Source organism: Protopterus annectens, chromosome 11.part0 (genome assembly GCF_019279795.1).
Source record: "Protopterus annectens isolate FY-2018-M chromosome 11.part0, PAN1.0, whole genome shotgun sequence".
NCBI classification, from domain to species: Eukaryota; Metazoa; Chordata; order Ceratodontiformes; family Protopteridae; genus Protopterus; species Protopterus annectens.
The window spans coordinates 231459113-231486890 of record NC_056745.1 but is presented as its reverse complement, the minus strand read 5'-3'; the positions used below and the strand labels follow the sequence as shown (position 1 = coordinate 231486890).

The 27778-nt window shown below is 41.4% G+C and overlaps 1 protein-coding gene across 1 annotated transcript in view; it reads right to left on the bottom strand.

The window, feature by feature from the left end:
• EEA1 (early endosome antigen 1) overlaps positions 1-27778 on the bottom strand; it is a 1728461-nt gene that overhangs the window by 1295952 nt on the left and 404731 nt on the right. The window contains exons 7-8 of the mRNA XM_044087190.1: positions 24763-24870; positions 15924-16045 (exon numbers count right to left, since the gene is read on the bottom strand). Of these exons, the coding sequence (XP_043943125.1) occupies positions 15924-16045; positions 24763-24870 (230 nt within the window). The remainder of the gene's footprint in view (positions 1-15923; positions 16046-24762; positions 24871-27778) is intronic.

The following is a 27778-nucleotide window of genomic DNA, read 5'->3' as shown; positions in this document are numbered from 1 at the left end:
ATCGATAAATTGCTTATTTTGTATTTTTCCTTTATATTTGCATGCATATCAATTTTTTCTGCCTGTGCTGATAGCTTTAGTTTATTTGCAATAGTGTACAATAGATCATGGTCTGTTCTGATACTGTGCATTGCTTTTATCATGTCTATCTTTCTAAGTATTTTTGTTGATCTGCTCCTCTCTTCTGCACTCTTCTGACAGTGACACTTCCTTGTCTTAATTGCTTTATAGTTTTCTCTATTTGATATTTCCATGATGGCATTTGACGTCTTCCCTTACTGCCCTGTGTTTTTGTAGTAAGACTTTATCTTTTATCAACTTAGCTGTACAGTAATATATCCTATTTACTTTTGTTATATCACATGAATTTCTTTTAAAAGTCTTGATTACTGTGTTGTGCGGCCACGGTAGTGCAGCGGTTAGAGGTGCCGCCTCACAGCAAGAGGGTCTCCGGTTCAATTCTAGGCTGGGGTGTCTTCTGTGTAAAGTCTGCATGTCTTTCCTGTGGTCGTGTGGGTTTCTGCCGGGAGCTCCGGTTTCCTCTCACATCCCAAAAACATGCTATAGGTGGATTGGACACTCTAAATTGGCCCTAGGCTTGAGTGCGTGCGTGTGCCTTCTGTGGAAGGTTGGGTGCCGGGCTGACATCTCGACACCGTAAAACTCTACTGCCAATCATGAGCGGACAGGTGATCTTCCCTAACCGGGAAAAGTCGAAAGAAGAAGAAGTCGTCCTGATTACTGTGTTCATTTGTTATAAGAGTCTTCTAACATTTTGGGTCTTAGTGACTTTCTGTAATCTATTTCTTTCATTGATTTTACTATGTCTATCCATTTCCATTAAATCAAGTAACTCTTCCCTTAGACCACTTTTGACTAAGCTAAGGGCACATTCTTTGAATGTTCTCAGTTTCCTGCAGGCATTCTACAGAAAGTTCCAGAATATCTTCCTGTGACATTCTCTTTAGCTGCATCCTAAGTCATCCATTGCTCTTTCATATGGGAACTCACTGTCATGCCACAAAATTGACTGCATCAGAGTTGCCATTTTTTCCTGCTCCTTCCATGCTGTGCAACTCCTACTACACCCCTCCTTCAAAAGCCTACTTAAAACATACCTCTTCACCAACCATCTATGCACCTGTAACTGACCACCTGAAGCCTTGTCCGCTTACAATTTCTACACCCCATCTGTCCTGAACAACACAAACAACACCATCTATAACTATACCTATGCATGTGCATGTGTGAGCAATAACCTATATACGAGTGTATGTACTTGTGTGTGTGTGTGTGTGCGCATGTATATATGTATGCATGTGTGTGTATATTATATATATATATATATATATATATATATATATATATATATGTGTGTGTGTGTGTACACACATATATATATTATAGTGTGTGTGTATGTATGTGTATGCATATATATGTATGTATACACTTGCATGTATATTTGCTTGAATGTACATATGGAAAACAAACATTTATATACTCATATTCAGTTGTGAAACATCTTGCAATGCTCTACCAGGTTCTTATCTACTCTCATTGTATATTCTGTACACTTGTACTTTTAACCAAAAGAGGGAATATCCTCTTATTGTATACTAATGTATGCTACTACTCTGTAATGTCTCTCTTGTAAATTTTTCTTCTCTCTGTAAACTTGTAGGGTTTTTCTCCCCAGGACTCCGCTGAAAACAGACCCTTGTTGTCCAGTCAGACTATCCTGGCAAACAAATGTTAAATAAATAATAATAAAATAAATACTAAACGTTTGTACCGGTTTCCTACTGTAGGCTCCAAAGTATGTGACAACTGATCAGATGTTTCGCATTGCACCCGTTTCTGATTAATTTGGGGACTCGCTGGTCAATTCTGCTGTGACGTTAACAGAGTTTGATTTTCAACACTAAATCCTTCACTTCATAGGTAATCCATAACCTCAATTTGCATTTTTTAACTTCTCCATTACTAATCCTTTTTCTACCTTCCCCTTTGTTTTCCTATTTTTTTTTTGTATTGTGACATTTTCCACATTCAGATGCCTTTGCCTGTATTTCTCTTCAAATATCTTTGGGATTGCTTTTTTATATTGATTACTTTGGCTTTTTCCTCTGCACAAATACTACACCATATCAGATATCTGTTTATTTCCCATGTATATGTTTATTTTTATACTTTCAAAAATATCTAGGTTTTGTTCATTATATCTTCATCATTCCTTAGTTGCTTCTTTTTCTTTGTTTATATAAGGTTTTTCATGGAGCTGTTGCATTAATGAATACAAATTTGCATTTGAAGCATTTAACAGTTTTTCTTGTGCAAGCATTTTTCTTTCTTCTAATTTTTCTGCTAATCTTTCTGAATATCTTCTATTTGAAATTCTGCGCTTCTTGCATAATAGCAGCAAGACATAATTTCTTTCTTATCCAAACAGTCTACTCTATCATCTTTATGGCTCTCTTTTGTCCTGTCATTTTTTGTGGACTGCTACTTCTTTCTACAACAGGGGGGGGGTGATGGGGGGGGGATCCTTCCCCTGAGCCTGGCCTAACCCCATTGTAGGAATGTTTCTGTGTCTTAAGGATTCTATACTGTCATTTTTTTTTCAGTCTTGGCACCACTACACCTACAAGGATTGGGTATTTTTTTATCCTGGGACTGGTGGGGTACACCCAGTTGTCTTATTTTTTTAACCTATTTCTGTCCACAATATACAGTATGTAAAATTCAGTCTATACATACATACATACACACACACGCAGACACAGACACACACAAATACATATCAGTGTCATCTTGGTGAGATCTTGTAAAAACAGGGTCCACCTAATGAAGGTACTCACCAAGACTTACAGATGAATTCAGTTCCATCAATAATACTCTACTCAGCTATCCTAGTAGGATTTTCCTGACAATTACTCAGTTGCCTGCTACAGCAAAAGCCATGGTTTGCAGAGACCTTAACAAAGCATCAAAGGGATCTCATTGTTGAAAGGTACCAGTCAGGAGAAGGGTACAAAAAAATTTCCACAGCATTGGATATACCATGGAACACAGTGAAGACAGTCATCAAAAAATGGATAAAATACGGGACAAGAGTGACTTTGCAAAGAACTGGACGTCCCTCCAAAATTGATGAAAAGACAAGACGAAAACTGGTCAAGAAGGCTGCCAAGAGACCTACAGCAACACTGAAGGAGCTGCAGGAATTTCTGGCAACTACTGGTTGTGTACTACATGCGACAACATTCTACCATATTCTCTATATGTCTGGGCTATGGGGTAGGGTTGCAAGACGGAAGTCTTTTCTTACACAGAAAAACATCCAGGCCGGCTAAAATTTGCAAAACAATACATCAAGTCTCCAAAAGCACGTGGGAAAATGTCTTATGGTCTGATGAGACCAAGGTTGAACTTTTTGGCCACAATTCCAAAAGGTATTTTGGCGCAAAAACAACATTTTGCATCACCAAAGAACACCATCCCCACAGTGAAGCATGGTGGTGGCCATCATCTGTGGGGTTACCTGTAGAGGGCTGTGCACATGAGATGCCCTCACAATCTGACAGATTTGGAGTGCTTCGGCAAGGAAGAGTGGGCAAATACTGCCAAGCCAAGACATGCCATGCTGACAGACTCCTACCTAAGAAGACTGAATGCTGTAATAAAATCAAAAGGTGCTTCAACAAAGTATTAGTTTAAGGGTGTACACACTTATGCAACCAGCTTATACGTTTTTAATTTTTTATATTTTTTCCCCTAATAGATTTGTTTGTTTATCAATTGAATTGTACAGGTACATTAAAAGTGGGAAAAGTTTTGAAATGATTTATTGGTCTCTTTTTTTTATATCACAAAAACCTGACATTTTAATAAGGGTGTGTACACTTTTTATATCCACTCTACATGCCTGTTTCAATAGCTCCTGGTTATTGCTTTATGCCATGAGTGCATCAGATTCAATACCCACAAACATATTTGATTTCTTTCACAAATTAACGTTTATAAGAGAGTTTAACTTTAATACTGAATAACATTAACAATTCAATATTTGCAAATGCAGTTATTACGTTACAAGGCAGATATCTAGCATGACAAATTAAAATGCATTATTCTATTACTCATATCATACTATTGTGATAAACTGATTTTATGACATATTCATGATTTTCCATCATATGTATATGTGGTCAAGGTGCATTTATCCATTTCTCATACTGTTTTTATACTGAAATAAGTAATGTGGCATACCACCCGGCGGTGTGAACCTTGGCTCTAAATAATTGCCAATATTGAAGTGGCACCTCAACCCCATGTGCAAAAAATAGGAAAAGGGGTTGGTGGTGGTGGTGACATGCCAGTGATATAATTCTCTCTTTTCTTGTCTACCCCACCCTTTATCTCACTCTTTTTTTTTTTTTTTTTACATTTTTTAAACACTGCTGCTGAAAACAGCCTGACCAGCAGCACAGCCACAGGGACGTAGATTGACCACTGGATTTCGGTTTACCATACCTTCACAAGTGGTTGTGGTAGCATCACCACAGGCAGCATAGACACCTAGCTCATCTGGGTCACAAACTGCCAGTGTTGCCTCGACAACTTCTGCCCTACCTGCTCCACCTACATCCAGTATTTCTGCCCCCGCTGCTGGTACAGTAGTACCTTCCAGGAGCAGTAGCAGTAGAGGTGGTGATTTTGTCACACAACAGGCAATGACAGGGCTGGTGGAGGGCATTATGGAGAAGGGCCTCGTTGCCAGAATCAGTAAGGTTGAAAAGTCCTGTGTCATACTGCCAAAACCATGCTACATCTGGCACTGACCAAGGCAAATCAAACAGGTAACAGTAACAACAGTTCTGAATGTGAAGACTAGATTCTCACTATTCTCAAGTTGGAAGTGGATGCGCCTCCAAGGTCCCTTACCTATCTCCAATCATTGAGTCTCCCAACCTTTTATATCCATCACCATCATTGTCCGTCTTGTATGTCCTCTACGCCTGCTACCTAAACTATGTAAAGACAAGCTCACGTTGTAGTAAACCTGGAATAATGCAACGGCTCCAATAAGGATGAAATACAAATAAAGTTTAATATATCACCAGTTTCAACTTTTATATCATATTTTAATATTTTATTACAACCTACATAGTTTCTTTGCCATGTTGCTGCAATTTACTATAAGTTTTTCAGTTATTAAATAAAAGAGTTTTATGTGTTAGTGTTGTTTAAGGTAGTTGAATTGGTTTATATTGTGAGATGGTTTTAATAAGTTTTAACTGATGTCAAAAGTTATTACCATTAATTACAACTGGTGATGATGACGTGATTGATTTAATTATTATAAATGTGATGGAGTGGATTTTATTGTTTTGGTTCTGATGTAGTCCTAGTTAAATGGGATGAAATTGCTTGACCTTTTTGTGATTTTTCTGGTGGTATACTAAACTTTATTCGTATTTCATCCTTATTGGAGCCGTTGCATTATTCCAAGTTTACTAAAACGTGAGCTTGCCTTTACATAACTTGACTTATTGCTGCACGATTATGCCATTTTTGGTTCAAATGCTAAACTACCCTATGTTCCTCTCCCTCTCATTCCCAAGTACTTTTCCCAACATTCCTTTCTCAAAAAAAAAAAAAAAAAAATTACACCCCATACACATCTCTCCACAAATGTCATCTTGACACACTTGATTTGGTCCAAATGGCTATGCGATATTATTCTGTTATCACCCATCCCTGGTGTGGTGACTCATCCTCAACCCCCTAGTTTCCATTTTCTACATGGGGTTGGGATGTCATATTAACTGTCACCGTTCTCTCCTGACTCAATGCCACACTTGACACTCGTACCAGACTGTTGCAGATACTCTCGCACATAATCCATTCACCTCTTTGCTGGATGTCCTCGTTTTCTCTCTCCTTCTTACTGTCTCTACCAAATCTTCTCCATGAGACTGCCTTCAGCTTTTCTGCAAATGTGTCTGAACCACTGTAATATATTATCTTTGATCTTTTCTGCAACCGGACCTATTCTGTCTTCTGCTCCAGTGTCCTCCTCTCTTCTTTTGTCCCACAGTGTGCATCCTACCATCCTTCTCTGTCACTTAATTTCCATCACCTCTAACTTTCTCATCTGTTCTGCCTTTATTGCCCAGGTTTCTGTACCATACAGTAGCACTGGCCGCACCACTGTTTTGTACACCTTGCTTTTCAGCTTCACCTAACACTCTATACCTCTGGCTGCAGCCCCTCTGATTCTAGCTTTGCCCTCTTCATTCAGACTCCCCTTCTCCTCAACCACCCCTCCAAGATACTTGACGCTATTAACCTGTTCCACTATCCTCCCTTCTATCTCAATTCTCATCTTCTTCTGATTTCCCCAATTTGCTATTGCCACTGTCTTATCTGTACTTGTTTTCATCCCACGTGCCTTCAACTTTGCATTCCATTCCCCTATCTTTTGCTGAAGTTCTTGCTCAGTCTGCCTGTAATGCCACATCATCTGCATACAGCAACTTTGTTGATCTGCCTCCTACGACCTGTTTGCTAATGTAGTCCATCAAAAGTATGAACATCAGTGGGCTCAGAGATTAAAGCTGGTGCACAACCACTCCCACTGGGAGCTCCTTTGTGAGACAAAACACTGTTCGTACTTAAGTCACTGGGTCCTAGGTACATAGCCTTCACTAAATCTACCAATTTTTCTGGGATTTCAAACCACCTCAGTACTACCCAAATCAGCTTTCTTGGGATCTTTTCATATGCTTTCTCCAAGTCTAGGAATGCCCAGTTGGACCCTTTCCTCATTTCTATCTTCTTCTCAACTATGTCTCACTGCAAACATCGGGTCAGTTGTGCTGCATCCTGATCTGAATTTGAACTGCTCATCTCCCATATTACCCTCTACTACCGTATCTGTTTACCAATCACCCTGTCCAGAACTTTCATGCAATGTGACAGGAGTTTGATACTTCTGTACTATCCAAAGTTGTGGATGTCCCCCTCTGTTCTTGTACACTGGCATGGGTAAGCTTATTCTGCAGTCATCTGGGATATGCCTTTCTCTCCACACTGCTATGAGTACCCTCAGGAGCCATTTCTCCATTATCTCACCCAGCATCTTTATCATATCTGGTGTTACCTCATCTGAGCCTGCTGCTTTCCCTGACTTCATTTTCTTTGGTGCTCTTCTTACTTCTTCTTGGGTGGGCTCCACTTCTGTCATTGTAGGCCGTGTCTGTAGCAGTACAGCTTCCCTGGGGTTTTCTTCATTCAGAAGCTGCTGGAAGTACTCCTTCCATCTGCCTTTAATGTCTTGTGGACTGGTGAGCATGGTGTTGCTCTTATGAAGGGTGTCTATTGTCTTTATCTTTTTTTGTCTTTCAACCTGATATAGTTTATAAGTGCCATCTACTGAGTCACTTTTCAGAAGTTGGTAGAGTGTCTTTGATGCCTACTTCTGTGCTATTCTGTGCTATTGCAACTCCCTTCTTAGCTTCTTTGTTAACCAACCAGTATTCTTTCCTAGCTTTGTCTGTCTTTTCTATCTCCCACTTTTTCCTGCACTCCTTTCTTTTGATGACTTCCAGGACTTCTGCATTCCACCAGCAGTTTTCCTTACATACTTCACTTCCATACCTGGCTTGGCAACATATCTGTTCTGTAGTCTTCACACATGCTGTTTTGAGGTGTAGCCATTCTTCAACTCCACAAATTTCCTCCTCTTCTTCTTGGGGTGCTATAGTCCTGAGTAATTCCTTGAACTGCTGTACTTTCTCTCCAATTTCCAGGTCTTCGGCCTGGTCTCTGTTGACCTTGGAGCCTTCTATGACCACTGCTTGCAGCTGAATTTGGCAACCACTGACTTATGCTGTGGGCTAACTGTTTCACTGGGGATGACTTTGCAATTACTATTTCTACTCCAATGCCTTTTTGTTACTGGGAGAAAGTCTACCTGGGTTGCATGTTGGCCACTCTTGTATGTGATCTTGTGACTGTCGCTCTTTCAGAACCATGTGTTGGCTATTATCAAGCCATTTGCCAGACAGAAATCTAGAATGGCCTCTCCTCCTCTATTCCTGTTGCACCACCTATGTGGACCCAAGCAGTCCTCATATCCCGTTCTGTCCCAATATGTGCATTCAGATCACCCATTATCAACACCGATGCATGATGTCCTGCAACTCTTTTCCTCACTATCCTTAATTTAGTCTCATTATCATAATATTGCCCTATTATTACATTAGAGTCTAATTGCCATGATATCCCTCACTGCCTCCTGGAGCCTCTCTCTCACCAGAATTCTCACACCATTTCTAGCCTGTTCTCCTCCGGAGTAGTAGATTTTGGATCTCAAGCCAAGTGTCTTTGTTGCACTGCCCTTCCATCTTGTCTCTTGGATACACAGGATATCTGGCCTCCTCCATACCATTATGTCACCCACTTTCAAGCTGCATTCTGTCAATGAACCTACACTGAGTGTAGTTAATGCTTGGCAGGTTGATTTGTTTTACGTCCAGCTTTCACTCTACAGAGATATCCCAGGTAACTCAGGTTAGGCAACTGGATACCGGGCTAGCTAGAAGGTTACTGACCCACGGCTGTTGGGCTTTATGGCGGGCACACAGTGGCCAATAGGGGCACATACACCCATTCTACTATTAGCATGTCACCAATTCTGATGAGGAATCATGGTTGCCTGGTGTAGGTCAGAGTAGGCAGGTCCTCAACCCACTTATCACCCATGCCCATTTGGCATTAGTCAGCATGACTAAAATCACCTAGAACCATATTTTACACTATCGAGTGGCTAGCCCTGCCATCTATGATCCATGTTCTCCTATCTTGAGGATACTGCACACCACAGTAGATGCCTGAAGTGGTTGGTCTACATAACTCTTCCCCTATCAAGCACCATGTAGAGTCTGCTCTGCTGCCCACAGCTCCATTCATTGCTCATTTTGAGATGGAAACACTCAGCAAGCTTTTTGGAAGGTGAGGAACCCCACAGACACAGGGAGAACATGCAAACTCCAACAGGCACTGGCAGGAGGTCAGGATCAAACCTTGTACCTTGTGCATGGGAAGTGAAGACCTTAACCATTATGCCAAGTAGTCTGAGATGTGGTGTGGTGCTGACTTTCCAAAGTCATGAAACTGTGTGTACGATAGATTTATGCTGTGAAAACGTATACAGTTATGGTACTCTCCCCACCACCCTCCTACAAATTCCTGTATTCTTTCCCCTGTGTTCTGCTTGCCACACTCCCATTTTCACCACTGTTCTATCAACTCCTTTTTCACACATTTAATCTGGTCAGAAAAATAGAATCACACAACACGTGGCCCGAAATGTTCCATGGAAAGGCCTTCACTTTTTATCCTCAGCATTTGCTTGGAAGTTAGCACTGCACACCAATGCTGAGTGATGGTGAATGCTGTTTAACTTTCTATGGCAAAAGCTGAAGATTTTAATTTCAGCTTTTGTGCAAATGTTCTTAAATTTGCTGTGCTATACGTATAAAGAGGAAAGGTAGACTAAAGACAGTACTGCGAAACTAACCATTCTTAGACTGCTGGATGTAATGAACTAGAAGTTCCTATGCAGCATGTTGAGATAATTCTCCCATTTGAAGACTGATGTTTCTGCATAGTGTCATGGGTTCACTGCAGGACAAATTATTGTTTCATGACAGTTTATATTTTTATCATATAGTTAAACTGCAAATGCCTATTTCTTTCCATTTACAAAATTTCGCAGTGCAGCAAGAAAGCACTTGTAAAAACATTCCATACCCAACAGGGAGACTTAGCAACAACTTACCCTCCTTATGTCTTTATGTTGGTTGCAGGGCCATGCCCCTTTTTATTCCCTATAAAAAGCACTTTATTGCACAGAGCATGTACAGAGCATGACAGCTTCATAACAGGCTCATAGGTAGGTACTAGGCTATCAGCCCTGGGGCCCATATAAGCCTAGCCAAAAAGGTTCCCTGGCTTTCAGCACCCAAGAAAATCAATGAGGAAAAAGTAAGCAGCACAACATACATATGGTCCTACACGTCTCACAAAAATACTATTGCTATTCCTCTCCCCATCTGTCTCTATCTCACTCTGTTCACCCCTTTTGCTTAATTAGGTTTTCATTGTTCTTCAATTTTATTTATAGGAGCTCCTTTGTGGTGTGACAAGATAATGCTCAGATCTATAGACTGATTTTTGCATACTTTAATAGGTTCTAATCCAGGCATTAGCGAAGTGCTACTATCATTTTAGTATATTTTTGTGTAGCTGTTGCCCATAATGAGCCAACATCATCTTACTTCTGTCATAAGCTACTTGGTCCCTGCCTTCCTCTTACTCTATGCATCTTCAGACTTCTGTATCATTAGCTGTTCCTGTACATTTGTGCAATATCTGGCACCATGTACCAAGTGCAGTTAAGACTAAATAGAAGTGCACAGCATATGGCAGAATTTTGAGTTTTTTTCTTCAGACACATTACTGTGGTGCCATTCATGCAGCTGAGCATAGCTATTGTTTAGTCAAGTTAATCTACCTTTGAATAAGCTGCAGAGCTGAATGTACAGCTTACAGCTGTGGTGAGAGTAATGAAGAGTAACATGTACATTCTCTCCTTTTCTGCAACCTGTTGTCACATGGGAACTTTATGAAGTAGGAGTTCCTATGTAGTGTATTTAGATAATACAGAGGTCTGTAGATTTTTCTTGCAATACTCTCAAGTTTCAAATCAGTTGTATTCAAACTGTTTTTCAATGTTCTGTATGACTCCTGTAGGTGTACATGTTGGCTACAGCTTTTCTCAACACACCATTACCCTGCTGCTACACCAATGTGCTTGCTCGCTATTGTGAAGCCTTTGTTGTACAGATCTTGCATGAATACCTATGCTGATACAGCAAACATTAACAACACAAATGTGCAAAAAGGAACATGAACTAATATGTTACTATGTCTGTATTGTGTATTCTCATCACCAACTGCCCCCCTCTTCCCATCACTTCTGCGTCATCCAATAAACCTTTCTGATTCACAACTATTTCCATAAGCCATGCTTCCACCAGCAATAACATGCCTGGTCGCAACAGAAACATCCTCTCTGCAACACAATGATGAGATCATCCTGTCAAAACTGCACTCTTTCCCCTGAAGAGACAGACTTTTTCTGTGGTGCTTGTGTATAATACTGTGCTCTCTAGATTGTGTAACTAGAAGGTTTCATTTTCATTGTGAGAAACTTTTGTGTAAGTGTGAGTGCGTGGGCCTGGAGGGAGGTGTAGTAACAAAGTAATGCTTCAATGTCAAATGTGCTATGTCCACTTCCACTGAGGAGAATATATTTAAATTGGCACAAGGCGCTCTCTGCACTTTATCCCACTTTTAACACAAACATTCTCTCAGCAGCACAGTGAAGTTATCCTGTCAAATGTGCACTCTCTCCACTTAAGGAGTGTCCTGTGGTACTTGCAAATAATGCTGTCCTCTCCAGATTGTGTAACTAGCTTGGTAAGAGGTTCCACTATCACAACGGGGAACTTCTGTATGTGGTTGCAATATCAAGTTAACTATAGCTTCCTGAATAGACATTCTGTAGCAATTTCCAGTCAGGTATAAAAAATTTAACCTGGGTGAGTATTCCACCATCTCCTCATCCAGTTTTACTACAGACCGCTTCAACGAATCAAAGTGATGAGGTCATCCTGTCAAAAGTGCATTCTCTCCCCATAACAGTCAGATTTCTCCTGAGGTGCTTGCAACTAATACTGTGTTCTCGGGATTGTTTAACTGGTTAGTTAGATGGTTCAAATGTGACATTGATTAACTTGGGCGTCCTTGTGGTTCTAGTGTCATGGAAGTAAACTAACAGATGTGCTGTATCCACTTCCACTCAGGAGAAAACAAACTATAGACACCACTCCCTCTCTAGTTTATCCCACTTTAACACAGACCTATCTGCAAGACAGTGATAAGGTCATCCTGACAAAAGTGCACTCTTTCCCATTAAGAGTCAGACTTATCCAGTGGTGCTTGAGGCTAATACTGTGTTCTCTAAATTATGTAACTACATTGGCAGGAGGTTCAAATCTCATAGTGGGGAATTTTTGTGTGTGGCTTCAATGTCAGTTACGTGTAGTTTCCTGAATGGTCGTGCTGTATCAACTTCCACTCAGTGAAAACTAACATGGGAAAGGATGCCTCCATCTCACTGATGAGGTCAGCATATCAAAATTGCACACTGTGCCCTTACATTCTGTGTTGCATTGATTATGTAAATAGGTAGAGGGTTCAAATCCAACAATGGCTACATAATGTCCAACTGTGCATGTACTGTCATGTACAACTGTGACCGTGATAACAACCCCTTACATAAAATTTCACCTAGGCAATGTATTTTGCTTGGCAAAGGATTACTCCCAGGCAATAAACACTTTTGAAAACACAATGCTTGCATCATGCTGTCAAAAGAGAACCACATCAAAGTGGTCATATGAGTTACCCTGAGGGGCTGATACTCTGCTCTCTAGACTGCATAAAGTACAGAGGGAGAAGGTTTACATCTAGCCACCATGAATTTATGTCTGTGGGTGTTTGTTGTGCAGTGTAGAGAAGGGAAGGCTTGTAATGCATGTTATGTGCAGCTGTGTAGTGTTACTATGCACTTCAACCACCTTCAAACATTTTTAGAACAACGTTAACATATGAAAGAATGGTGATATCATCCATTCAAATGTGCATTGTCACAACTGTAAAAGAACATGCATGTTTGATTCAGGCAGTGTTCTGTACCTTGCAATATCAGGTAGTCTGTTCAAATCCAGACATTACTCCTCAGATTCACTTGTGTCACTGTCTGTGAATGTGCAGGTAGGTAACAATGTTGTCAGCCAGCTATCTGCTGTCTACATGTAGAATGGGGATTCCTATTACAATTACTTCTGCTCCTTTTTCACACAGAAATGCTTTCTTTGAAAAATGATAATGCTGTGGGATGACATCTGTCTTTCCCATGAGAACTATTAAGACTTTTCCTGTGGCATGAGGACATCAGACTACGTTCTGTATGCTTATGCCTTAGTAAGCCATATGTTCAAATCCCGGATTATCCACACACCGTGCTAGATTGTCATTCTCCCGTCACGGTGATGACTGTATCATGTATCTTATGAGTGTGGGTACACCTAGCAGCAGGCAATGTTGTGTGATAAGCACACATACAGCAACACTATTTTGAAGAAATGACAGGCACACATATCCTTTGCAGCAAGAAAATGACATTGCAGCTTCAAAGACCCAAACATCTCACACCTGCAGAACCAGTTGTGCCGTGGCACAATCACTCATTCCAATATCATTTTGCTTCTGTTGTCATATACTCGTGTTCAAAACCCACATTGGCTGACTGACTATATATATATATATATATATATATATATATATATATATATACATATACATATACACACACACACATATATATCAAGCGTTATGGTTTGGTCATATTGTAATCAGTTTTTCATCTGTATTTTTTCTGGGTTGGCTGTGTATTTTTAAATATTGTGTCTTTCAGCTTTTCCTGGTTAGGGGTCGCCACATTGGAACTCCGGTCCGCTAATGATTGGTAGTGGATTTTTACGTACCGGGTTACCAGCCCTGAAGCACAACCTTCAACGAAGGCACGCCCCATTCATGTATGCCTCCACACAGAAGATGCTCTAGCTGAGAATCGAACGGGACAGCGTCTTGCTATGAGGCGACAATGCTACCGCAGCACCACCACCACAGTCATTGTGTATTTTTAAATAGATTTTTTTAAATAGCAGTATTTAGTAAGGTTTAATACAATGCAAATGTTATTATCATCCTGGTTTTAACGTTGCTGTACCCTTGATAGTACACCTTTAAATTTAAATAATGTTTTTAATTGTTTAAATTGACCACGAGACCTGGTATTATTTAAGTTGTAACAGGCTGTGGTTTCAATAGTCTGAAGAAGTTGGTGGATTAACACTGACAAAAGCGCTTACTTTACCCTGAATAAAACAGTGTTTATTGTGGCCTCGTTGCTGCCTTTTTGTGTTTTTGCATTTGATTTATACACATTTGTAGTCAGTGGGCTTACATAGAAAGCTGTTCAATTCCAACAAAGGGCAACATTCTGTGACTGTACTGACATTATACAAACACTGCATGTAGTTATTATGCTCAATTTGTATTTATTTGTAATATATGTTTTTGTGTTGTTTACATGCTGTTACGGCACTGTTCACTGCAATGACTTGTGAGCATGCCTAGTAAAATCCTGTACTACACGCTCTCCATTTAGAGAGACCTTGAAGTACTGTAATGTCATCAGATCTGAGCTGTCATTTCTCACCAGTGTATTTTGATAGCTATTATGATATTTGATAGCTATGTATATTAAGGATATGCTTGATACTATACCATTGTCTGATGAAGACATTGTGTTCAGTGATACTTCTTTTATCAGCATTCTGCCATTTGATAGCTATTATATTACTGTTTAGGATGATGTACATGTATGTACAGCAAATATGGGTCTAAGACATGTGTCAGTGTAATACATCCCCTACCTATGGTTGTCCAGTGACAAATTTTAAAACATTTCCCTTTGAGATATGCATGAAACAGTTGCTATACAGTTCATGCCTTGCTTACACAGAATGGAATGGCAGATACAGTAATACTGTCAGTTATCATACATGCATTTCCTGTATATACATGTCATATTCAACAACTGCACTTTATGGAATGGCCCATAATGTATCCACTTGTCTTTGAAATCTCAGCTCAGCAAGTTATCAAGATTAATATCACATTTAATTCCCTTTCTTACAATGTTGCATTGTGTCCTCTCACATCCGTTGTTAGCATGCCCTTTTTAAGTTATGCAAATGGGCAAACAGGATTACTTACTATTACCATCAATATGGATGCCATCCTATTGAAGCATGTTTCTTTCTGGCATCATCACATTTGAATGCATTAACCGAGTACATTTTTCCCATTTTACCCTCCACTCAATTATCCCTGTACTGTTCACACTGTATTGTGTGTAAATTATCCCAATTTCATGTCCTTTACAACCGATTGCTTAAAAGTCACTAGCCTTTCTTCATACAGGCTTGCACGTTTACAACTACAGGCAAGTACTTTTGTTTGCATGGTGTGTCTATGCTTCCAGCACAGTTTCATGGCCAACAACACTGTTGCTGGTTTACAAAACGGTGCATGGAATCATGTAAGTGTGATGAGCAATATGCATATTAAATAAAGACTGCTGTTGATTGCACTAATGTGCTGCAAATATGTAGGCTTCACATGAAACCTACGAGACTGTTAATGAATCCCAATAAAAGACTACAAATGTTAACAATACTGCAACACCAGAAGTGCAGCATGAGAATGCTATGTGAAAAGTAATGCTAGCATTACAGAAATTAAACATCTCTATCATACTAAGTAATGATGACTGTACATTAAACTACAAGTACTTAGCAAAGGTTGTTGTTGTTGTTGGGTCTTTCGGCTTTTCCCGGTTAGGGATCACCACAGTGGAAATCCGGTCCGCTAATGATTGGCAGTAGATTTTTATGTGCAGAGTTGCCAGCCCTGATGCACAACCTTCAACGAAGGTACGCCCATTCACGCACGTCTCCAGACAGAAGACGCTCTGAGAATCAAACGGGACAATGTCTTACTGTGAGGCAACAGCGCTACTGCAGCACCACCACCGCAGTTAAGTACTTAGCAAAGGTGACAAGTTTAAATTGCTGCTAAAGCCAGCAATCATCCTTCTTCAGTGTAATCAAGAATAGGTACATTATCACTTTACATGATATTAACAATGCAAGACTGCTTACCAACTCAGCCTTTAAGTCTTCTGTAACAGCTTTCTCCATCTGTAGTTCATTTGAAAGACTTTTCACCTTTTCTGCTGCATCTTCCCGCAAACCTCTTTCTTCATCATATTTTGCTTTCAAGTCTAGCAAAAACCGTAAATAAAACATTTAAATCTTTCTTGTTCATACTGGATACCAACAAGCTCATCAGCGAAGAAGACAAATTGCCAATGTGGCCAAATGGTAAAACAAAAAATATAAAGTTGATCTAATAAAACTGAATTTGAATGGAGAGTAATTCATGTGTTTTCTACAACATCATGCCCAAAGCAGAAGTAAACAAATTAATAGAATATGTAAAATGATCAAGTGAAGGAATAAACTGAAAAACTGCCATTATACATCATCCAAACCCTTCATATGCCATATCAAAAAGATAACATAGGGATTATTACCACATCAGTTGCATTTCACTCAGAATATCAAACCTGGACGATTGCTGGTTGTCTATCATGGCAGAGAACAGTGAGAAGGTGAGTGCTGTATTTTATTCACTTTCTCTCTCTTCTCCAAATCTGGGTGATCTAGAAAAGGGTACAAACAGCCTTTACAACTTGGGATCTGATGGAAAGCCAATTTACAATCTAATGGACAATGCAGGGAATTTTATTAATTTTGTCTAATTTTTCAATAATACCATTTTTTTCGGGGGGGTGTAGTGTCAAAAGCTTGGCCAGGAAGAGATAAGTAACATGCACAGACCAATCACTGTCCACAGCCACTGTAACGTTTTCAAAGAAACGCACTAGGTTCAGGAGACTGAACCACACAAGCAAGCTTATTAGGGTTTACATCAGTGTTTGTATCATAGCAGAATTCATCTATGCATTCTCTGTGGCTTTGCATATAGGTCTTGTGAGGCTGATGGGACTATAACTGTTCTGAGTCTGTACTGTGACCCTACCTTCTGTAGGGGAGTTGCACTGGATGTTCTCCAGGAATCAGGCACAGACCCTGTGAATGGGCTGAGACTGAAAAATTGAATAGCACGTACTTGGCACTGATGAGAAGCAGCCTGGTATGTTGTCATGACAGTAATACTTTTAAATATATGAAACGGATTTTAAGACTTTCCCCTGAAATCACTTTGGAGTAAGCAAACTGAGGGACAATGGAGGCAAAAATGTGGATACATGGGACAAAGCAGAAAACTTGTCTGCTCCACACACACTCTCGGATAGCAAAAAAAAACATCTGTTTGCCTACTATACCCCTACCCACAAACACTTTTCCCTTTCTTTTCTCACATCCCAGGCCCTCTTGATTATTCTGTGGATTCATATTCACCAGTGATTCTGACAATATGGTTTTATCAGTAAATAACCACTTCTGTGGAGTACTTCCCAACTGCTACCTTGTAGTTGTTGGTTGTAGCTTCTCCTCCACCTTCACTATCTATCCTTCTGCCCCCATCACGTATTCCCTCAAAAGTCTCTAACTGATTTATGTACCCATATCATGCTGCATCCCCAAGTGTCTAGTGAATACAGTTCAATACTCCCTTGTTTCTCCTAGTTGTTGAATGGAGCTTCTCCTCCACCACCTTTCTGCCCCCCATCATGTATTCCCTCAAAAGTCCCATTAATTGACTTATGTGCACTTACCATGCTCTCCCTACCACAGGAGTCTAGTGAATACAGTTTACGACTCCCCTGTTTCTCCATTACATCTTGTCCTCAATGTATTCTTTGATGCCAATTTTTTGCAGCATGATCCTAGTGCACTGTTACATCCATTTACTTATACATGCATACATTTCTTCACTGAGGGAACACACATGTCCAAGGACCCTTTTTCAAGTACGATACAGGTTTAAAAAGCAGTCTCACAGCACAAAATACATGGTGTTTACAGAGATAAATAATAAACACAACCTTTATAAGAAGAGCATACAAATAAATGCATCAAAGAGCAGTAACATTCATCAAATGCATAGTAGTAAATACTAGCATGTACAAAAAATTTTGCAAGGAATAGCAAAGCAAGAAGTGATAGTGCTGACTGGAATAGTTAAGATACCAATAAACATTAGTGCTAAGGTAGGTAAAACAAATGTAATTATTAAGAACAGATAAAGATATGCAAGTAAGAGGAAGAAAAAAAGAAATAGAAAAATGCAAGGGCTGAATGAGTACTACAGTAGGAGACATACAGTAGCTGAACATCAGAGGAGACAGGAGATGAAAATGACAACAAAGGGTAGAGTTATGATGTGGATGAAGTGTCTGCATTAGCTATGACTGTCAAAGCAAAGACACTGGGCATCTTTCTTGGTATGCTTTTTGAAATTTTTTTCACTAGTAGCTAGGGTGTCTTATCAGAAAGGCAACTGTCTGTGCTCCTGAAATCATAGCACAAGTATGAACTGAAGGCATATCCAAAGAGATGGACAATACTGCTTAGTCAGTAGCTTAAAGGTGACAACTTTGACCAATTAAGCAACAATATCTTCAACTGGTAGCCAGATGGGATTAGCTATGAGAAGGCAGTAGTGCTCATGTGAGGGGCTGAGATGGATGAAGCAAATGATTCTATTTTCTGCTCTTTGGAGAAAATGATTATTTTGCTAAAACTGTAGAGCAGTAACTGGGAGTGAGTATTCCAGTCTAAGTAATAGGAAACCAATAGCTGTGGCTTGCCTTGCTGCTTTGACTACGAGACCAAGCTGCTCTAGTAATGACACAATCACCAGCATACATTAAGATCTTCAGGCTGGGTAATGCCCAGGCAAGGCCATTAATGAAAAAAAAGAAAGAATAGACGGGACATTAGTACTGAACCTTGAGGAACCCCCATATTGTTAGGCAAGGGTTGATGGCATCGTCGTCAATAGCAAAGGTTCTGTTGCAAAAGTAGTCATCAAACCAGAAGCACATCTTTTTAAAGAAATTGAATGGCACAGTGGCATCATTGTCGCCTCACAGCAAGAGGTTCTCCGGTTCGATTCTCGGCTGGGGAGCCTTCTGTGCACCATCTGCATGTCCTCCTTGCATTCATGTGGGTTTCCTCAGAGAGCTCCGGTTTCCCCCACGTTACAAAAACAAGCATCTGGACCATTTCTTCCCAACCACTGCTGAAAATTGGCTTTGTTCCAAGTCGGACTTTTCCGGTAAACAAATGTTAAATAATAACCTCTGGCTCAATGAACAAAACTCTTGAGGGACTGTAGAGCCCAAACTGGCTCTGTCCCTGGGAGGGCCAAGTCAATTTTTTAATGGGAAACAAAAGTGTGTGGAGTGGCCCAAGTGGCCGCTGCAAATAGTGTGCAAGGCAGTCAGTCTAGCTTGAAGCTGTAGAAGTAGCTACTCCCTAGTTGAATGTGCTTTAGGTTTTGAGCACAGCTGTTTCGTTCATCTGAATAGTTAGGAAAAATAGGGGAGATCAATGGATTGATTCAGATTGTTTTTTAAGCTTTTTTTAGGAAAAAAATGGAAAAAATGATGGATTAGTTCTCAAAGATATCTGTCTTTGTGAAAAAAATCATCGAGGGGAAGACGAGAAAGAGCATGACCTCCTGGCAGATGTAATAGCCACAATAAAGCCACAAGGAATAAATTTTTCCAAGAACAAGACACAGCTGGCTGGCGAGAGGGGAAGAATCAAGGATGTCAGGATGTCAGCATAAAATTTAGAGGAGGAGGATTCCTGATTGGACTGATTGGAGCTTTAGTAGGAAAAATTCCTTCAAGAAGGCCCTATGAGCCCTATGGACATATATATATATCCCAACCCAACATGAAAAAAAAATTAGAGCCAGCCAACAACTCTCTGACTGTGTGAGAAGAAGAGCCAACATGAAAAATCTCTGCTCTAAGAAGTCTGCAACTGCCTGAACAGCAGTAAAAAGGATCAATATTTTGGGCCTTAGCCCAATAAGAGAAACATTTAGTTTTGCTAGTGTAATCCTCCTGGTAGAAGTTTGGAAGTATTTATGATGCTCTCTAACAGGTTAGAGATCAAATTGGTGAATCAACAGAAAGGTGGCAGGAACCAGAAGCAACCAACCATGAGCCAGTAAGGCAATGAGAAGGCCAGTAAGGGGCTCAACCAAGAGGGTTGCTTGGCCTTGGAGGTATCTTTCTTGAATGGGGGGGAAGGGCATAAGATGGTCCTGGGGGGAATCCTGGGAAGGCGCCTCTGGGGATCTGGGCCTGGATGGGAGAGGGCTGAAAAGAGGTCTGGGGGGCCGTTCTGGGGAGGCTAGCAAGATGAGATGGCCAACTGCCTAATCTATCCAGAAAAAAAATCTCAAAAAATTTCTATTCCAAGATGAGACCATGGACGATGGCATGAGAGAAGCCACTGCTCTGCTCAATCTGTATACCTGGTTTTCCCTTATGATATATGCTGCTACCCGCTACTGATGAGAGGAGATCGCCTTACTGCTAGAGCTGAGAGCTAGCCGACAGGGGGGTAGGACTTTCTCGTTTGTGGACTGTTGATAACCCAAATGGATATAATGTTGTCTGACATGTTGAATGTGTTTACGGGAATTGTCTCGCTGAGAGGAAGTGCAACGCTGAAAGCACTGCTCTCAAAACACCACTCTCATCTCCAGGTGATTTACATGTGATTGTACTCAACCATGAACCATCCTGCCCTGATAATGACCCCCTGATAATCAGGGAGGCATCCGGTGACCCGAGTGTGCGGTCGGGGACGGGGGTGGGGGTACCTGCCCTGCCCTTGGTGAACCTGAGACGGAAGATCCACCAAGCAAAGATGTTGTGTTGATGTCTGTGTCACCACGAAGGGGTGACGGCATAGGGGAGTTGCTGGTATGACCACTGTGTGACAGCATCCCACTGAATAGCATCGATAGATCGGGGAAAGAGGAAAAGAGTAATGGCCGAGCAGCTAATAATACCTATTAGACCATTCTGGCCCTGTACTTTGCTGGCCAGCAGAATGATCCTGATCTGAGTCTGAATGATGGAAAAAACTTTGTTCTGTAAGGGTAGCTGACATCCTTTCTCTTCTCAAAAAAAACCTTGAGTAGATGAGTAGGATTCCTGAATGATTGTATCTGGCTGTACTGCTTGAATGGTAGTTTTTTGGTTTCTTTTCTCTTTTCTCTGCAATTTTGGTTTCCAAAAGCCTACATCTGGATGGGAAGGATGGTGAGAGGGAGCTGAAAGATGAAGGGACGAAGGTGAAGGACCTATACCCACTTCTCCATCCATCTTTGAACCCCACTGGGGCCAGAGGTCTGGGTAGCTTCTGGGCTTTCCTCCACTGCCCAAGGAGGGACTCCCGGGAGGATGCTCAAAGAACATGGAAAGAGATGCTGAAAGGAGGACCCCGGAAGGACCCTCCTTCTTCGGAGGTCTGCCTGGTTGTTGCCCCCTGTTGCTACCTGTTGTTACCCTAGGGGTACCCTGACCAACCTTGGGGGCGTGAATCGGCCCACCCTTCTGAAATTCTTGGGATTTATCCCTCTGTCCTCCTTCTGCTTTGGGAAAGGTGGAAAAGTAAAAATCACAGCAGAAAGTGGCAGGTCAAGGTTGCCTGCCACCCTGTGGTCCACGCTCTGAACCCATCAGTCAGCTGATTTGTGAAAAGTGGAGAGAAGGTGAAGGACGAAAATCAAAGGGTGTGAAGGGAGTTAGCCGCATCATCTCAGCTTGGCGCCTAAGAGCCACACCTGTGCCAGGCAGATTACCTCGGCGGCTCAACAGTGCCTCATCCAAAGCACATGGAGGAGTTAGCAATGGAATTGAGGGTCTTAGCGAGTAAGCAATCTCAGCTGGCCCCTGCAGCTGCACTTCTCTGGACTATCCCAGCCCTCCTGACTACTCCTCTGAGTCTGGGTGAGGATATCTCAATCCTGGTTTAGCAGATCCTGAAAAAAGATCCGAGGCTTGCAGCCGCCGCATTCTGGTCATGGTCCTATTATCCAGAGTCATCCATGGACGGGCACAGAGACAGAAGGAAGTTTAAGTTTTGTGCCGGGCCCACCCAAATGGCCTCAGCGGCTTTTGCAAGGTACACCATTGTTTATCACGGTGTTATTATAAATTTAGAAGGCCTTGTCACTAAGGCCACACAGAGTCAGGAGTTGTCCACGCTTCGAGCAATGACCTGCATCAGGGGCGAAGGCGGGAGACACCAGGACTACAGGAGGGCCGAGACGGAGATCCCCCAGGAATGCCTTTGAAGAGGGACAGCAAGGGCCAGTTCCCCAGAGTTTCTGTCTCTGATGTCTTGAGAAGGAGACATCCTGTGTGAGGGGATCAGGGGAGTCTGAGGACTCCATCAAAGTCATCTAAGGATCTACAGGATCGGGAAGACTCGGGGAGTTCCCATGCTTGACAGACAAGTCCTCAGAGGCAGCCTCCTCATCGAAGTCTCTCTTCCTATACAGGTCTGGGGAAAAATGAGGCGGGAAGTCGAGAGTCCTGGGGGAAATTCCCAAAGGGGAAGAGATAGAAACAGGAGGTCAAGGAGGGAGAATTAGACGAGAAGAGTCTGCAGGTACACTGACAGATACAGTACAGGAGCGGCTCACCACTGCTACCCTCCCAGGCCCAGGCAGGTCCGAGAGGCCCTCCCTCCTAGGCCAGGCTCCCCAGAGGAAGGGAAGGAAGTCTCCGGAGATGTCGGAGCCGAGCCACCGTCTCCGGTGGAGGGCTCCAAGGCCAGCTCACCAAGGCCGCGAAGCTCAGGAAGGGGAGGAGACCATGTTAGCCCGACCAATCCCCTCCTAAGGAAGAGACCTAGGGAAGGGGTAGAACCGAATCCCTCTAAGGAGAAGGGGGCCTGAGGGGCTGAAGGCCCCGAAGAGCAACTCTCCAACAGAGCCCAACCAGTACAAGGAGGCGAAGACTCGGGTCCAAGCTCTGGGGTAGAGTTGAAGGAGGAACTGCAACAGGTGTCTGCCAGTACCTGTGATGTGAGCAACTGCGTATGCACCATTTAGGCCTGACTACTCAGGCGAACCTCTGATCTGGAAACTCTCCGGGTTGATGGCTCCGTCCATGGAAGAGGATGAAGAGGAGCCTAAAGGATCGCTCCAAGGAGAAGAAGAGCGAAGGGAACCTGGACGACTCCAAGAGAGGGCCATCGGAGCCGACTGTCGGGACCTGCATTTCGAGCCGGCCTCGGAGTCTGGCTGGTCGCCCAGCCATTTCGACGAGCCCGGTATAGGTCGAGCGGTCGGAGCTTCCGCGTGCCGATAGCCGATGCCCGCCACCGGTGCGACGGAGCCGACCGAGCCGACCGGAATGAGCCGCGCACGGGTGTCGGATGCGCTGTCGGAGCCGACACAGGCCGCAGCAGACCGACACCGATAGCCATCGGAGCCAAAGCTTACCGGATTCCAGAATCGCTCCAGCCGGGAGGCCGACCCTCAGCCCGACGAGTCGAGTCGAGGCGCGGGGCTTAGGCTGAGAAGCTGGGTAGAAGCAGATTTAGTGGACTTTTGAGGGGGAGATTTTTTGAGGTTGGCCCGCTTAAGTTGACCCCCTGAGCCCTGACTTATCTGAGTCTCTTCCCTGCAGGACCTCTGGGCTGAAGGAGTCACAGCTGAAGGACAGGAGTGCAGCTGCAGAGGAAGAGGCTCCAGGCAAAAAGCAGTTAGAGGGCCTGTGCCTGACAGAGATCTAATGACAACTCAATACACAACGGTCCACCTTCCTGAACTCAAATCACCTCTTGGTGTAACACAACAACACACACACACACACACAAATAAATTAAACTAATACCAACCAAAAGTAAGTAAAAGCAACACACACACACACAACAGGGGGGGGGGGGGGAAACAGAAACTACTAAACTAAAAAAAAAAGCAAAGAATTTGTCAGAAAGCAATAAAAAGTTAAACTTAACTATCAAATCAAAACAAATTTTTTTTTTTACCAAAAGGGGCTTAAAAGTCAAAATTACCAAACAGGAGCTGGTTATGAAGACCTCCCAGAAAGCCAAGCACGTAGATCTCTGTACTTCCTCCCTTGCTGCATGGGATATGGGGATATGGGGGCTGGTCGAGCTGGTAAAGGAGTCTCGAAAGCAAAGCAGTAAAAGTCGGAGCCGGGATCGGGTTCAACCCATCAAGCAAGAATGAAGGCGAGATTGACAACTTAACATCTAAAATAAATGGCATTTTCTAAGTTTAAGAATTAAAAGGTTGTGGTCCTCGCATTCTAAAGCTTTTTTGGTCTGTAAACATAGCACCAGTGAGTTTGACTTGGTCCAGATCACTAAAGATAGCATTTGTAAGAGTAAAATTGCTGTCAGTGTACTATATCTGGATCTAAAGCTACGTCATTTGTAAGTACAAATGTCACAGATGGTAATGTACTGTATATTTGAGGGGATACCAAAGTTTAACAGCACCATGGATAAAAACAGCAACATGAATAGCATTTAATTAAGAAAATGTTTACAAGGTCCTGAAAGATGGGCATTGCCAGGATTTTTGGGAATATGCACCACTAACATCCAGAATGTAGTCCCCCCCACCAAGGTGTGATAGTGCACGTTTCTAGACAATATGTCATTTCAGTTTAACACAGTTATAAAATGAAAAGAATAAGCAAAATGAATTCAATCTAATGGATATTCGGGAACAAATATATATGCCAGTGTTTTTTTTTTAATTTAAATTCTAACATCTCTCACTGCCCCAAATGAATACATTACTTTATAAAGTGCACACTGTTGCACACATCGTATATGCTTAAATGCACCTAAAGTTAATTGCACTGCAACTCCACATTAGGAAATCAAAAGAAAATGTTCAGTCCAGTACTTATCATGCTACACCATTCAAGTACAAAATATTTTAAGGTCTTCTTACCTGCAACTTCACTTGCTAGCTGTGCTGCTCTCTGCTCAAACAAATCCTTCATTTGTTGTATATTCATCTTTTCAGTCTCCAGTTCTTGTAGCTGATGCTGCAATAATTCTACAGCAAGACATCAAAATCAGCATTAGTTTCACAGTTCCCCAAATGTCTGAATGTAAAAGCTCATAATCACTCTCAGAAAGACTTGTTACGAAAATGTAAGCAAGCACAAACATGTTCACACTGATAAAGAAAGAAAATGGCAGTTGTATTCCAGGTTCAGTTCATTACTATTATTTATTCAATGACCCCCCCCCCATTAGTATTCCAAAACGTGCACACTGACTGGCCAGCGTGCCTGTTGTAAATCGCACAATATACCAACGGAAAAAGGTCCGGTTGCCCGGACTTTTTTCCATTGGTATAAAGTGCCCAAAACCTTTTTTTTTTTTAATAAATAAAAAAACAAAAAAACGGAGCAACGGAGACTTTCTTTTCTCCATTGCTTCCGTTTCGAAGCATTGATGTACTGGGTATGCGTAGGAATGCAAGAACCATATACATGCGCAGTACAACACAAGGAAGTAGTATACCACTACCGGCAGAAGAACAGTAATGCGCTGTTATACAAAGACATTATTAAAAAACTTAAGTATTTGTTTTCTTAAATAATGTAATTGTATAATAGCAATAACTGACTCCGTGGTTGTGGTACATTGAAATTTACCCACGGTTGGCTTTATTTAATCACTCAGGTTTCACCCTTGTGATTAAACCACACCAACTGTGGGTAAATCTTCAATATACCACACCACGTCGTCGGTTACTGCTTAAATACAAGATTTGTTCAAATATGAACCACTTCAAGATCTATCTAGGTAGTTTCAAAACAGAAAAGTAATGACAACCTAATAAATTTCTAGAGTGAAGCAAAGTAAATTTTACATATCAGCTAGTGCTTTAAATGGGCCTAGGTTAGGTCACTGAAGCCTTAATCTGAGTGAAGAAAAATACAAACACAATCAACAAAGCTATTATTTTACACTTCTCGTGAAAGGGCCTATGACTCTCAACCTCTTGCATTCATAATTAGAGACAAGTGCAAAAGATTAATAATAATACCCATTTATTAACCAGGCTGTCCCACTGCACACACACAGCCCCTTTGCAGGGGTGACACATGAGCAATGTCTGGATAAGTGACTTGCTCAAGGCACAAAACAAGCAGATGAGGGTTGAGGAAAACAAAACTTGAACCATAGGAAAGGTACGTCACAGCCTCAATCTTCTGTGCCAACTGCCAGACAAATATGAAAGGCCTTGAACTAGCAGGTATTTTATATGGTAAAAGCAGCATTCAGCTATGATGAGGTTCAAACTGGATCACACAGTTTCAAGAATAGTAAGGTGTTAGAAGATGCCCCACCATCTCTGCAGTACTCAGCAAATTACTATTTTAAATTAAATTAAATTCATTATTTTGTTTATTTTACAGAAATGCATTTTAGTGAATCATGCTATAAAGCTATACAGCAGCATGGACTTAAGTTTTTTTTTTACAATGTCCCTGGATCAATGCACTGCATCCTGACAAGAAATAATTCAGAAGAGTATGGGAATACACCTGTGAAATGACAAGCTGGCACAGCGTATCACAATTACATTTGCTTATTAAATCAGTTTAACTGGTTTCAGGGTCAGAAAGATAAAGGACTATCTTTGTTGTTTTGAGATTAGTAATGCATGTTAAAGACAAATACCAATGACTCATCTTTGATATCAACCAGAACAAAAAACTGAGAATCCCACCCTACAATAGGTGCTTGTCTTCATGTTCCAGTCTAATACATCACTGCAGCACATTCTTTCCTACTGACCAGATGGTAAACTGAAATCCTATCTACTAAAGCTGGTGGTAGCTAAGAATATTACATAACTCATGCCACTTGCTAATACTTTATTTAAAATACAAAACATGAACAAATCAGTACATTATAAACCACATTTTCAGGAAATGCCTATACTTTTTATAAAGAAGGGAGTAAAATATAACATAACTAGCTTTAGCATAAACCATAATTACACTGGCTATTAAAACGTGCAACAAAAAAAAAAAGAAAATATACTTCAGTATATAAAAAAAACTTCTAATACAAGGCATGCATTCCTAAACACAGATTAGTACAATCCCGTACTTCACCCAGCTTGAATGTTTTCCCATGGTGTATTCGTCACCTTTCTTTTTACAGACTGAAATTCTAATGAAGACATTTTGTCTCAGTCTCTTCTATCAATGGCAACCACAATAAGTACCTTTTCCCACTCTAGTTTATGACCATTTACCCAAAACAATGGTATATTTTACAAACCAAGTACTTCAGCTACATTTTGCCCTTCATCTGAAAAGTGGAGAATTGTTTCAATCATACTCCTGATATCCTTCTCTTGCAGACACCTAGCCACATGTCCTGCTCATAGTTTTACTCCCATTTATAGCAGTTTCATTTAGACAATACCAACAAATACAATCCCTACACACACCTACAGAATATTATGCCTTTAAAGTACAGTTTTGTACCTACCATAAATGTAGATGTTCGAAGATCCACATTGCTGCAGTCCTTACACTTGGGTAGTCCGCTGTCCTCGGTCGGCCCGAATATCAAAGTATAAGGCTGACGTCGGTCAAGGCGCATTTGACTGACATCAGGACGTCAGGGTACAAATGCGCATGACTGACGTCATATCCTCAGTCTTTTCTTGCCCCAGATGTCAGAAGACCCTAAAAATAAAGGTCAAAACCAAAAGACAGCAAACAAACAACCAACCACCCTTGCTCTAATTATATGTACAATATATACAATATACACAATATTTACAACCCAACCCACACAACCACCTCTAACTACAGAAGGGAAGGAGGGAGGTAAATTGGACTGCAGCAATGTGGATCTTGAACATCTACATTTATGGTAGGTACAAAACTGTACTATGTTCTTCATCTCACATTGCTGCAGTCCTTACACTT